Source organism: Hypanus sabinus, chromosome 1, assembly GCF_030144855.1.
Source record: "Hypanus sabinus isolate sHypSab1 chromosome 1, sHypSab1.hap1, whole genome shotgun sequence".
NCBI lineage: Eukaryota > Metazoa > Chordata > Chondrichthyes > Myliobatiformes > Dasyatidae > Hypanus > Hypanus sabinus.
In genome coordinates, this window is record NC_082706.1 from 43,451,284 (window position 1) to 43,465,851 (window position 14,568).

The 14,568-nt window shown below is 47.4% G+C and overlaps 1 protein-coding gene across 2 annotated transcripts in view; it reads right to left on the reverse strand.

Moving 5' to 3' along the window:
- Nucleotides 1-351: 351 nt before the first annotated feature.
- The window catches only part of proser3 (proline and serine rich 3), a 31,858-nt gene continuing 17,641 nt past the window's right edge, over nt 352-14,568 (reverse strand). The window contains exons 7-12 of one of the 2 annotated variants that reach the window (XM_059968448.1): nt 12,640-12,770; nt 9,738-9,937; nt 7,746-8,387; nt 4,746-4,947; nt 4,229-4,310; nt 352-1,987 (exon numbers count right to left, since the gene is read on the reverse strand). In XM_059968448.1, coding sequence (XP_059824431.1) covers nt 1,942-1,987; nt 4,229-4,310; nt 4,746-4,947; nt 7,746-8,387; nt 9,738-9,937; nt 12,640-12,770 — 1,303 coding nt within the window. In that variant the 3' untranslated portion in view covers nt 352-1,941. Of the gene's footprint in view, nt 1,988-4,228; nt 4,948-7,745; nt 8,388-9,737; nt 9,938-12,639; nt 12,771-14,568 lie in introns of both variants that reach the window. The other variant, XR_009511842.1, reaches the window with a different exon arrangement.

A 14,568-nucleotide genomic window follows, 5' to 3' on the forward strand; every position in this document is an offset into this window, starting at 1 on the left:
CCCACAAACAGGCCAAGATCCAACCTGAGACATTTGATGCAGCCAAGTGGAACTGAGTGACCTCAGAATAATGAGCACTTAGTTCCAAGAAGTGAACTATCCCCACTGTTAACAGACTATTGAACAGACTTCTTATATGCTAAAAGACCAACTCTTGATTTCCCTCTCTACTTCACCAGGGCCCTTGCACCTTATTGTCTACCTGCACTGCACTTTCGATATTCTGCATTGTTTTAACTTTTGTACTAACTTGATGTACTGATGTGATGAAATTTGTTTGGATCCTGGATCATATATAAAACAGTATTTCACGTATCTCAATACAATAGACTATAATAAACCAATTTGAAGTTTCGATATAAATTTATTATCAAAGTACAAACATGTTACCATTTACTACCCTGCTATTCAGTTTCTTGCAGGCATTCACAGAAGATACAAAGAGAACCTAGTAGAATCAATGAAAAACTACACATGAGCAAAGACTGACAAACAATCCACGAAACTACAGAAAAACTAATAACAATAATAAATAAATAACACTGACAGCACAAGTTGTCAAGTCCTTAGATGTGGAATTAGTTCAGTGTTGAGATGAGTGAAGTTATGCCAAATGGTTGAAGGTTTTTTTGAACCCGGTGCTGTGCGACCAAAGGCTTCTGTATCTCACCTCTGGTGGCAACAGCAAGAAGAGAACAAGGTATGGATGGTTGTTGATGATGCTGCTGCTTTCTTGTGGCAGCGCTCTTTGTAGAGGTGCTCAATGGTGGGGAGAGCTTTTCCTGTGAGCTGGGCTGTATCCACCACTTCATATAGGCTCTTATATTCTTGGGCACTAGTATTTCCATACCAGGCCATAATGCAACCAGTCACAATTATGTACACTGTGCATCAATAGAAGTTTTAGATTCATCAAATCTCCACAAACTTCTAAGAAAGTTGAAGCACTGCTATGCCTTTTTTGTAAAGACACATGCTGGTCTCAGGAGAGATCCTCTGAAATGATAATGTCAAGGAACTTAAAGTTACTGAACCTCTCTCTCCACCTCCGATTCTCTAACAAGGACTGGGTCATGGACCTCCAGTTAGCCATAGATTGTATGATGGGACGGTCTGGAGGGAGATTCACTGTGTCTGACCTCGTGAATGAGTGACAGGACGATGCAGAGGGAGCTTCTCTCTGTGTCTAACCTTGTGAGTGTGTGATAGGATGGTGTGAGGGATCTTCACCCTTTGACTTTGATGGGACAATGTAGAGAACGCTTCACTATCTGAACGTTGTTGGTGAAATGTTGAGGTAACTGAAATGCAGCCTCAGACATCCTGTTGATAATCAGATAAGTGGTATGCAGAAGTCAGACAGAGCCTGCATCCTCTTTGTGGAGCACAACTAAACAGTTTTTACATTGAGCTGGATGAGGTTCAGAAAGGCACAAGTAAGAAACACATATAAAAAACTTTATTGCATCAAAATAATCTAATTAATCCAAGTTTAGTGAAAACAATAGTCCTTTTCCTAAAATGCATCCATGAATACATGGGAAAAATCAAAGAGCTCAGTGAAAGAAGGAGGGGGTCTCACAGAGGTGGGGAACATGCATCATGATTAGCTGTGGGAGCTCCACCCACTCTCCCAGACACAGACCCCGTCTCCGTGTGGGGGAGTCACAGACACAGACCCTGATGTGTCTCCGTGTGGGGGAGTCACAGACACAAACCCCGTCCTGACATCGTATGGGGGGGGGCGGAGGTGTTGCAGACACAGGCCTGTCCTGTTTGTGGTGAGAAATTGCAGGAACAATATGAATATGGAGGAACTCTCACTCCTTGGCCGCTTTTGTTCTGGACCATTTGTGTCCCCTTCTCTGCCCACATCGATATTCGTTACTCACACGGCTCTGCAGAGGTCACGCCAGATGTCGGCTCTTCCAGCCACTGTCCTTATGATCCTTGGCAGCTAATAGACTCAAGCCTCAAGTTGGCTTCCCTGTGGTACAGAGAAACAACCAGTGAGGCCTGGGTCAAACCAGCACCCTGCTCCACCCTGTTATGTTCCACATCAACCCCCTCATTTACATGACAAAGCACACATTTTCCTCTGACAAGGGGAACAAGGAATATGACATCACAAGATCCCACACAAACAACTTGGATCAGAGTACAAAGCTGCCTGAAAGAGGTTATAGGTAGCAAAGATGACGTATGGCATGCTTGCTTTCACTGGTTGGGGTGTTGAGAACCGAGGCAGGAAATCACATTGCAGGCATACAAATCAGAATTAGGTTTATTATCACTGGCATGTGACATGAAATTTGTTAACTTAGCAGCAGCAGTTCAATGCAATACATAATCTAGCAGAGAAAGAATAATAATAAATAAAATAAAAATAATAATAAACAAGTAAATCAATTACGTATATTGAATAGATTAAAAAAATACTGTATAATAAAAAGAGTGAGGTAGTGTTCCCAGCTTCAATGTCCATTTAGGAATCTGATGGCAGAGGGCAAGAAGCTGTTCCTGAATCGCTGAGTGTGTGCCTTCAGGCTTCTGTACCTCCTACCTGATGGTAACAGTGAGAAAAGGGCATGCCCTGGGTGCTGGGGGTCCTTAATAATGGACACTGCCTTTCTGAGACACCACCCCCTAAAGATGTCCTGGGTAATTTGTAGGCTAGTACCCAAGATGGAGCTGACTAGATTTACAACCTTCTGCAGCTTCTTTTGGTCCTGTGCAGTAGCCCCTCCATACCAGACAGTGATGCAGCCTGTCAGAATGTTCTCTATGGTACAACTATAGAAGCTTTTGAGTGTATTTGTTGACATGTCAAGTCTCCTGAAATTCCTAATAAAGTATAGCCCATGTCTTGCCTTCTTTATAACTATATCGCTATGTTAGGACCAGGTTGGATCCTCAGAGATCTTGACACCCAGGAACTTGAAGCTGCTCACTCTCTCCACCTCTGATCAGGCCGCATTTGGAATAACCGGTTCTGGTCACCCATTACAAGAAAGGTATGGAGGCTTTGGAGAGGATGCAAAATAACTTCACATGATAGCTGCCCGGATTAGAGGGTATGAGTTGCAAGGGGAGGTTGGAGACTCTTTGACTCTGTGGAGTGTCAGAGGCTGAAGGGAAATCAGATAGAGGTTTATAAAATTATAAACCTCTAGACCCTTTAACGCCAGAACCTTTATCCCAGGGCACTAAAGGGCATGCATTTAAATTAAGAAGGGGAAAGTTTAACAGAGATATGCAGGTCATTTTACTTCATCTGAACAGAGCGAAGTGGGTGGCTGGAACATGCTATCGGGGTGGTGGGGGGGCAGATACAATGGAGGAGGTGTTCAAAAAACTGTTTTATAGGCTTCCATTAGTCTCGAGAGACCATGGATTTGTGCCTTGGAAACTTTCCAGGGCGCAGGCCTGGGCAGGGTTGTATGGGAGACTGGCAGTTGCCCATGCTGCAAGTCTCCCCTCTCCACGCCACCGATGTTGTCCAAGGGAAGGGCAAGGGCCGATACAGCTTGGCACTGGTGTCATCGCAGAGCAATGTGTGGTTAAGTGCCTTGCTCAAGGACACAACACGCTGCCTTAGCTGAAACTCAAACTAGCGACCTTCAGATCACTAAACCAATGCCTTAACCACTTGTCCGCGCGCCAACAAAAAAACTGTCAGTCACGTGATTATGCAGAAATAGAGAGATATAGATCATGTGCAGGAAGAAGGGATTTAGAAATATTTGACATTGTTCAGCAAAGACAAAGGACATGCTCCTCTGTTCGTAAAATGGTGAGCTACAGAATAAAAGCCTCAATGCAATACAGGACATACCAATAGTCGCTCATTGGTGATGTTTCCCACTCCCGTTCCAACCCAAAGCAGGAGGCCCTCCCCCACTCCCATGAAACCCAACAGGACCCCATTTCCTGCTCCTTTTAAACTGACTGGGACCTCGTTTCCCCACTCTCAACCCACTGGGGCCCCAGTTCCTAACCCTAAATCACTCAACCTGTCCCATTTTCCAGGTTCCTTTCAAACAGAAAAGGATTCCAATTTTCTGTTTTTTATTAAAACAACCAGGGTCGCTAGGCAATCTGTGCAACATTTTAAAGCAAATAAAAGCTGCTTAGGGATGTAATTACAAATAAAATGCCCAACAGCCCAGAAAGGGCATCAGTCTTCAAGCTGAGCCCTGGATGTGTCAGATAATTGCACTCTCGGTACCTGAGCTGCCGTCGTACCCAGTCTCGCTGTTGTCGTAGCACCTGAAGCAATACGTCCTCCTCAAACTCCACACCATCTGATTCTGTTGAGAGGGAAGAGAGGATTGTGGCAGGGACACAAAAATACTTCTCAGAGAAAAAGCGACATTAGAAGATGGTGTCTGGAGTGAGAAGTGGTCAACATTACAGTGTAGTTCAGCAGTGATTGTGCCCACAGAACAGTGTGGAAAGAGTTTCACTGTGTCTGACTCCAGGAGTGTGCGACAGGACAACGTAGAGGGAGCTTCACTCCATATCCAACCGTGTGAGGGGACCCTGCACCCAGCCCCCAGGATGGGAACCAACACCAGAGCCCCGGGACCGTGTGATGGGAACCAGCACCAGATCCCGGGACCACGCGATGGAACCCCGTGCCAGACCAACCAGGACATCATCTTGGGAGCAGCGCCAGACCCCCAGGACCGCGTCTTGGGAACCAGCGCTTGCACGATGGTACTCCAAGTTGGTATATCCAGTACCTTCAGCCTCCTCCAGCAGCTGAGCCAGCACCTCTGGGGACTGACTGGGGCCCACTTCTGACGAGGGCCGCAAGTGCAAACGTGCACTGGGTGACACCGTCGGTCGATTCTTTCTCATAGCTCTTGCCACTCTCCTTGGATTGCCGTGAGTTTTCCGTGACAATTGAGGAGGAGGGGGTGAGAAGATCGCCTCAGAGATAACCTTAGATGCAATGAGAGAGTAAAGACTTTGACCCCAATTGTTTCCCAGAGTTGTGGCTCGGCACATTTCCACTCTAAAATCATAAAGACATGAGCCCAGAAAACTGCCTTTTGACCACTGAGTCTGTGCTGACCACACTCACACCGATCCTGTTTCATCGGCCTACATTCTCATCAACTGCCCTCAGCCACACAGCAGGGGGTGATTCACAGTAGCTGGGTAACCTATCCACAAAACACATACCTGTCTACGGGTGAGGAAGGGAGCTGGAGAACCTGGGCAATTCACAGGGACACTGAGAAAATGTGCAACCACACACACATGGGGGATGGATGTTCCCCACACGTGGGCATACACACACACATACAGTTGAAGGGATGGGTCCCATGCTCATACATACACTGCTGTGCATGCACACACAAGCACATATACACAAGCCAACACACCCATACACACACACACCCTCACTGGGGGACGAGTCTCTCACACACACTCACTGCCCAGAACTGAGGATGGATCTCACACACACACTTACTCACTCACTCACTGGGGGACGAGTCTCTCACACACACTCACTGCCCAGAAATGAGGATGGATCTCACACACACACTTACTCACTCACTCACTGGGGGACGAGTCTCTCACACACACCCTCACTGGGGGACGAGTCTCTCACACACACACACACACTGCCCAGAACTGAGGATGGATCTCACACACACACTCACTCACTGGGGGACGAGTCTCTCACACACACTCACTGCCCAGAAATGAGGATGGATCTCACACATACACTTACTCACTCACTCACTGGGGGACGAGTCTCTCACACACACCCTCACTGGGGGACGAGTCTCTCACACACACACACACACTGCCCAGAACTGAGGATGGATCTCACACACACACTCACTCACTGGGGGACGAGTCTCTCACACACACTCACTGCCCAAAAATGAGGATCGATCTCACACACACACACGCACACTTACTCACTGGGGGATGAGTCTCGCGCACACAAGAGCATACGTTCACCTCTGGGAGTAGGTCACATACACACACTGGCCCACAATGAGAAGGGATCACACACACACTCGGGTGATAGGTCCCACACAGAGGAGTATGTGAGTCCGTATCCCCCACACATGGGCACACAAACGAGAGTCCTCAATGTGAGGGATACAGTCTTATATACTGACACACACACACACATCCCACCCCCCCCCCCTTTGCTGCCCTTCCACTGCTAGCAATCACCTTCCTGGTTTGTCCTCTGGACCACTCCACTGTCAGAAGTCATCCCTCTTGATCCAAGTCTTTCGCAATCGCAAGTACATCCGGTCCTCCCAGGTTCCCTCATGACTCCCCCGCTCCTTGGAGAGCGATCACTGCTTCTCCAGCTTCGCCCTCAAATTTACCACCAGCATGAATGTGTCGTGCCCAAGGATACTGAGGACCAGAGGATGCAGTCACACAGCACCTTAAAGAGATGCTTCAGCCCACTGAGGCGGTGCCTAACTTCACACAAGCATTTTATTCTCCCCACGGTCCGAGTATCCCTGCACAGGTGGTTTAAAGAAAATGGGACATCTGCCTCCATTAGCTGGGGCACAGAATACAGCCTCATACATCATCCTCCAAGCCACTGCGTACAGTTCTGGTCACCATGGTGTAAGGAGGTGACTGCACTGGAGAGGGGGCAAAGGTGATTTCCCAGGAACCCGTCTGAGACTGAGTAGGTGGGGGGGGGGGGTTGCTGAGGGAGGAACCTGATAGAGATGGACAGAATTATGAGGGGAATAAATGAGAAAGCCTTTCCCCACAGCTGAAGGGAGTAGGTTTCGCATGATGGGTAGCTTTAGGAGGGGTTTTGGGATCTGGAATGCACTGCTTGACGGGGTGAAGACTCACCACACTGACAAAGTATGCACTTGAATGGCCGAGGTACAGAGAAGGGTACAGACCGAGTGCTGGGGAGTGGTATCGGTGCAGGTGGACACGCTTCAATCATCACATCCTTCCAAATGTACAGTGCCCAGAACTGAACGAAACACTCCAGCTGTGACTTAAGTCAATGATTTAGACCGTTCCATAATTTTACCCACTACGTTACAAAATGTTCATGAGACCACTTGGAGTATTGTGTACATTTATGGTTGCTCAGCTAAGGGAGGGATGTCATTACACTGGAAACGGTGCAGGAAATATTCACGAGGATGTTACCGGGACTGGAGGGTTTGACTTACAAGGAGAGGCTGAACAGGCTGGGACCATTTTCCCTGGAGTGAAGGAGGCTGAGGGGTGACCTTCCAGAGGTTTATTAAACCACGTGGGGCAGAGACAGGCTTTTTCCCGAGGATCGGGATTCCAATACGAGACAGCAGAGATCTAAGCTAAGAGGGGAAAGATTTAAAGGCGACCTGAGGGTGGTGGGTATATGATATGAGCTGCCATGGAGATGGCAGATGTGGGTACAATCACAATGTTTAAAAGCCACTTGAACAGGTACGTGTTAGGATAGGTTTAGAGGAGCAGTTCCCAACCTTTTTTATGCCATTGACCCTCTACCATTAACCGAGGGGTCTGTAAGAGCCCAGGTTGGGAACCCCTGGTTTAGAGGGAAATAGGTGAAACATGGGTAAAAAAAAAGACTGACTCAGGTGGGCACCATGGTTGGCACAAATGGGTGCTCCATTTCTGTACTGTGTAACTTGATGACCACAATTCAATACAGACCGAGGGCTGCCCAAGGTGTCCAGATGGGAGGGTGTGGGGATCAGTATTCCCAGTCAGAGTACCTGTCCCAACACGTGATGAACATCAGATGGTGCCAGTCTGGATTCCACTCCACGTTCCACCCTGGATCGCTGCACACCAGCTGGAGAGCTGCAGGCCTCATCACTGGACGATTCCTGGCCTGGATCTGGCCTGGGATGTCGATCTGGGATCCTGGCGGCTGCAAGTCCAGGCCCTGGGATCCCTGCAGGTGCCGAATGGGGCTCCAGGATTTCAGTACCAGGAGGTCCAGGCTCACTGGATGTTTCCTGGCCTGGATCCAGCCCGGGATGCAAATCTGAAATCCTGGTGGTGGTCAGCGCAGGCTCCAGGATCCGGGTAGTTACTGGTCTTGGCTCTGGAATTTTGGAACTAGGTCTGGGCTCTGGGATCCTGGCAGTGGTCAGTCCAAACTCTGGAATTTCAGGACTGGCAAGTCCAGAATCTGGGTGCCTGGCTGCGGCCAGTCCAGGCTCCAAAATACTCGTGGTCTGACACCACGCGCTCTCTTTCTTGTCCCTTTGAGATGCCAGCTGACTGGAACATTGCGAGCACTGGGGGAGGAAGGGATTGGGCTGGGGTTGGCTTGGGGATCCATGAGCAGAGAAACCATCCCCAACTGAAGGTCCTATTCGTGTAAGTCCACACTCGCCAAATTCTTCCACCTGCAGATCAAATAGACGCAGTCAGACCCTGTTTCGTTCAGCATGCCAACTGAACCAGAATGCTTTATGGAGATCGCCACCTTGCAAAAGGGAAGTCCTGGCAAAAATAGGGTGTAGGAACCAGAGGACTTACAGAAATCAGGAGGGATGTAGTCACCAGTAGGAGTTACAGACATGGGGAGCCATGTAGGGGCTATAGGGGTTTAGAGGGGGAGGGATACAACGGACAAGTATAGAGAGAATTCACAATGTCTTTTTCCCAGGGAAAGGGAACTAAAACTAGAAGGCATGGGTTTAAGGTGAAAAGAGTAAGTTTTAAAGAGCAAATGAGGGGCAACCTTTTCAGTGAGAGAGATGGTGATGCAAGAGGAAATGGTACAGCTGGCTACAGTAACAACATTTAAAAGATATTGTACTGTACATGGATAGGAAAGGTTTAGAGCAGGGGTTGAGAATCTTGGTCAGCTGGGCTTATTTCTGGGCTCTAAGACTCTATGACAAGGGGTCGATTTACAACAACCAATTAACCCACCAAAAACTGCACATCGATTTTGGAATGTGGAATGAATCCAGAGCACCCAGGAAAACCTACAAGGGTCACAGGCAGAACACGTAAACTCCATGCACAGCAGCATTAAAAATGAACTCACATCCTCAATCTACCTCATCGTGGCCTTTGCACCTGACCGTCTGTCTGTACTGCACATTCTCTGTAACTCCTACACTTTATTCTGCATTCTGTTATTGTTTTCCCTTGCACTAACTCAATGAATTGATGTGGTGAAAAGATCCTATGGATAGCATGATATATAAGGTTTAACACAGCACCATTGATAAACCAATCTACCAATCTTTTTCTACACACACACACACACACACACAGAGCACCAGAGGTCGGGATCAAACCTGGATCTCTGGAGACATGAGGCAGCGGCTCTACCTGATGCGCCACTCACCTCTCTCTCAAATGCACCTAACTGTACCATAGCAGTTAGCGCAAGCTCAGGGCGGAGTTCAGAGTTCAATTCCAGCGTCCTCTGTAGGAAAGTTTGCACATCCTTCCTGTGTGTGGGTTTCCTCCCACAGTCCAAAGATGTACCTGTTTGTAGGTTAATTAATCATTATAAGTTGTCCAGTAATTAAGGTAGGGTTAAATAGGAGGGTTGCAGGGCAGAGGGTCTTGAAAGGCTGAAAGTGTCTGTTCCACACTGTATCTCCCTCAGAACAGTTTTTTGCCCACTAACTGGCGTGTGGCCTTTGGGTTTCTTCCTGCCTTTCTAAACACAGATTGTTGTTCCGCCAACATCGCCCACTCATACGAGTGGGCACGGTGAAGTTCTTCGCTCTCACCTGCCTGGGCAGACGAACCGGTGGAGAGTGGGCCATCCTAACGGGCAGCGATAGCCAAGGGCTGTCCTGGGCCACCTCCATCTTCCTCCGCAGACGCCACTGGTATAGAATGTCGTCCTCAGGACGCAGAGCAAGGGAACGGGCTGGGGCCAGGTAGAGGCGCTCAGACGCTGGAGAAAGCTGTGCTGTTCGTCCTTCACCTGGGTAAAGGACAGATGGTTAAACTAAAAAGAAGGTGGTGGAGATTGACAAGGATGTTGTCGGGACTCGGTGGCCGAGTTACGGTGAGAAGCTGAGACTATCTACTGAAGCTTAAGTGAATGAGTGTGATCTTACAGAGGTGTATAAAATCATGATAAGCATTAACAGGGAGAAGGTACACAGACTGTACAGTTGCAATCATCTACCTACAAGAAAAATATCAACAATACTGAAAGAGTGCAGAGAAAATTTACAAAGACATTGCCAGAACGTGGGGACCTGAGTTATAAGGAAAGGTTGGATACTTTATAACTTTATTCCCTGAAGTGTAGGAGAATGAGGGAAGATTTGATAGAGCTATGAGGTGTATAGACAGGGTAAATATTTGCAGGCTAACTCCACTGACATTGGGTGAGACTAGAACTAGAGACCACAGGTTTATTAGTGCAGCGTGCTTTGATTAATTGGGACACATTGGGACCAATACATTGCCCAATTAAGTGGCTGCCCCAAGAAGCCGAAGCTTAATGGAAATAATTAAAAAGATATTTTAAAAAAAGACAAACTGAGTAACAAATTATGTATTAAATAAAATACAGAACAGAGAAGCACACTACCAATAGTAATAAACAAAATCAGCGCAGACGCCTTGTACAGATAATGGACTACCTTTGTGCAATACCATCATCAATTGGACGCTCAAAGCTGCTACGCAGGTTGACTATGGTTAAGAAGGCTTTCGGTGCATTGGCCTTCATTAATCACGGGATTGAGTTTAAGAGCCAAGAGGTAATGTTGCAGCTATATAGGACCCTGGTCAGACCCCACTTGGAGTACTGTACTCAGTTCTGGTCACCTCACTACAGGAAGGATCTAGAAACCATAGAAAGGGTACAGAGGAGATTTACAAGGATGTTGCCTGGATTGGGGAGCATGCCTTATGAGAATAGATTGAGTGAACTCGGCCTTTTCTTCTAAGAACTACGGAGAATGAAAGGTGACCTGATAGAGGTGTACAAGATAATGAGAGGCAATGATCGTGTTGCATAGGCTTTTCCCTAGGGCTGAATTGCTAGCACGAGAGGGCATAGTTTTAAGGTGCTTGGAAGTAGGTACAGAGGAGATGTCAGGGGTAAGTTTTTTTACGTGGAGAATGGTCAGTACGTGGAATGGGCTGCCTGCGGCAGTGATGGAGGCGAAAATGATAGGGTCTTTTAAGAGACTCCTGGATGGCTACATGGAGTTTAGAACAATAGAGGGCTATGGGTAAAACCTAGGTAGTTCTAAGATAGGGAAATGTTCGGCACAGCTTTGTGGGCCAAAGGGCCCATATTGTGCTGTGTGTTTTCTATGTTTCTAATTGCATCCTCCAAATCGTCATCTTCATTGTCACATTCAAGGTGACTGTCAATATCTTTAAGTTCTTTGGAGTTCCTAACTTGCTGAAGTGGTAAAATCACTTCATTTTCACTCCCAGCAGTTTATGGTATCTCCAAGCCTGAATACATGAAACAGTATCGAGCAAAACGATTTGGAATTGTCTTACTAACTTTTCACCAGCTATCAGTGACAAAAATCACTGCTTCTTAAACACAAACACATGCAATTGATGCTATTTAAATGCAGCTCGTTCCAAGCACAGAGTAACGTCTAATGGCCACACAAGTGCATGCGACTGACAGTCTCCTGCTCTAATTAAGCAGCATAGTGTCCCAAATAAACAAAGGGAATCCTAGCTATATTCTAGATTAGTTTTTGTTCTTTAAAAGTTGTCTCAGGTAAGTGGCTGCCCTCATTAACCAATGACCCAATTAACCGGAATCCACTGTATTAAAATAGGTTTATTATGGTTTAGGGTAAGAGATGAAGATAAAATATTTTGGGGTACCTGGAGGGGATCTTCTTTCTCAAAGGGGGGGTGTATGTGTGGAATGAGCTGCCAGTGAAGGTGGTAGACACGGGTTCAATTGTAACATACACACAGTGGCCACTTTAAGAGGCATAGGAGTGGAACCCATCCACTTCTAGGCTCGACATGTCAAGTGTTCAGAGATGCTCTTCAGCACACCACTGTTGTGATGTGTGGTTACTTCTGTCAGCATGAACCAGTCTGGCTATTCTCCTCAAACCTCTCTCATTAACAAAATGTTTTCACCCACAGAACTGCCACTCACTGGACGTTTGTTTTTTGTGCCATTCTCTGTAAGCTCCAGAGACTGTTGTGTGTGAAAATCCCTGGAGATCAGCAGTTCCTGAGATACTCAAACCACCCCCTCTGGCTCCAACAATCATTCCACAGTCAGAGTCACTCAGATTACATTTGTTCCCCATTCTAAACAACAACTGAACCTCTCGACCATGTCAGGATGCTTTTTGCTGCCACGTGACTGGCTGATTTGATATTTACGTTAACAAGCAGGTATACAGGTGTACCTACTAAAGTAGCCACTGAGTGTATGAGAGAATTTTGACTAGGTCCTTGGTTGGAAGGGGATCGAGGGATATTATCTGAGTGCAGGTAGATGGGACTAGGCAGAAGACAAGGTTGGCACAGACTAGACAGACTGAAGGGCCTATTTCGGTGCTGTAATGCTCCACAACTCTAGAACTGTCCTCAGGGAAAGGACATAGATTAAAGTGAGAGACGATAGTTCTTTAGGCAGTGGCATGCTGCACTACATCACCATCCCAGGGATCTTACCAACCGCCAACTCTCTGAGCGGAACACAAAGGGGCCGGCGTGAAGTCTCTTCGAGGCTGGGGGCATCTGACTCCGGTGGAGACCCAACTCCTTCTGAGCTGACGGGGACGGGGTCGCTGAGCGTTGATTCGCTGTTGGGAGGTAGGGGAGAAAGTGAGAGCAGGTGGGATGCAGCAATACCCTGCACTGGCACAAACCGGGAGAGATGGCAAAGGTGGGGTGCTTCCTCTTCCGCCATCTGTTCCCACTTATTTAGCACTCTTCTTACAGCTCCTCCAACAGCACAGTGCTCCCTCCTCACCGTCCCTCCCTCTCTCTCCCAGTACAAATGGAAAGGACCACCTCCCTCTCCATCACCACCAATCCGTTAACCCTGTTCTCACTTTGAACAACTTCTCCTTTAACATTGCCCACTTCCTCCCAATGAACTTTGTCACTATGGAAACTCGTCTAGGTATAAGCCAAACCTGCTTCCTCCCTGCTTTCAGTGTTACACAGCTCCAGCTTCTCCCCCCACCCCCCAACCTGCTTCAAGCACCACTTCCTGCTGGAATTTCATTGCCATAGCTTCCAACAGTGCCACGGTTGTTTCATGCTGGTACAGCAATTCGGAGGTGCAGGAATGCAAGAAGCTGGAGAGTCGGGGACTCAGCCCAATACATCATGGGCACATCCTTCCCCACCAGTGGTAGCACAAATCTACAGGAAATAAAAGGAATGCTCAGAGATCCCCACTATCCAGACAGTGCATCTTCTCACAAATACCATCAGGCAGGAGGTACAGAAACCTGAAGGCCCACACCACCAGGTTCAGAAACAGCTACTTCCCTTCAACGATTCAGCACCCTAATCACTATCTCAGTATATCAACACCTAGACATTTTGCTCCTTCATAAAAAAATTTGTCTATAATTTGTGAATGTAACTGATACTGTGCCTGTGATACTGGACTTGTGATTTGACAATAAACTCAACTTCGACCTAATCACCTTTCCTCTGATAGCAGCAGACACAAATTGCACAAGATCTTCTTTACTATAGAATTCCTCATGATTCGATATACAGACAGACATACTTTATTAATCCCGAGGAAAATTGGGTTTTGTTACAGTCGCACCAACCAAGAATGGTGAAGAAATATAGCAATATAAAACCATAAATAATTAAATAATAATAAGTAAATCATGCCAAGTGGAAGTAAGTCCAGGACCAGCTTATTGGCTCAGGGTGTCTGACACACTGAGGGAGGAGTTGTAAAGTTTGATGGCCACAGGCAGGAATGACTTCCTATGACGCTCAGTGTTGCATCTCGGTAGAATGAGTCTCTGGCTGAATGTACTCCTGTGCCTAACCAGTACATTAAGGAGTGGATGGGAGTCATTGTCCAAGATGGCATGCAACTTGGACAGCATCCTCTTTTCAGACACCACCGTCAGAGAGTCCAGTTCCACCCCCACAACATCACTGGCTTTACGAATGAGTTTGTTGATTCTTTTGGTGTCTGCTACCCTCAGCCTGCTGCCCCAGCACACAGCAGCAAACATGATAGCACTGGCCACCACAGACTCGTAGAACATCCTCAGCATCATCCAGCAGATGTTAAAGGACCTCAATCTCCTCAGTCTCACACTATGGAACCACATGGAACTTCCATAGTGCTGGAACGAATAGCATCAAAAACACACCAGGTTGACAGAGGGATGCAGGTGGGAGAAAACGGCAGATACAAGAGGGTAGGGGAAGAGTGAGAGATGGAAGTAGGTAACAAGTGGTCTAGTTCTGTGAGGGGTTGATGGTATGGACTAGGTAGACTGAAGTGCCCGATTACTTGCATGTGACTCTTTGACTCGGCCTGCCTTGCTGCACCACAGTGTCACCCAACGGCCCTAACACCGCCCTCCCCACGCACTGCCTACTTGGGTGCACACC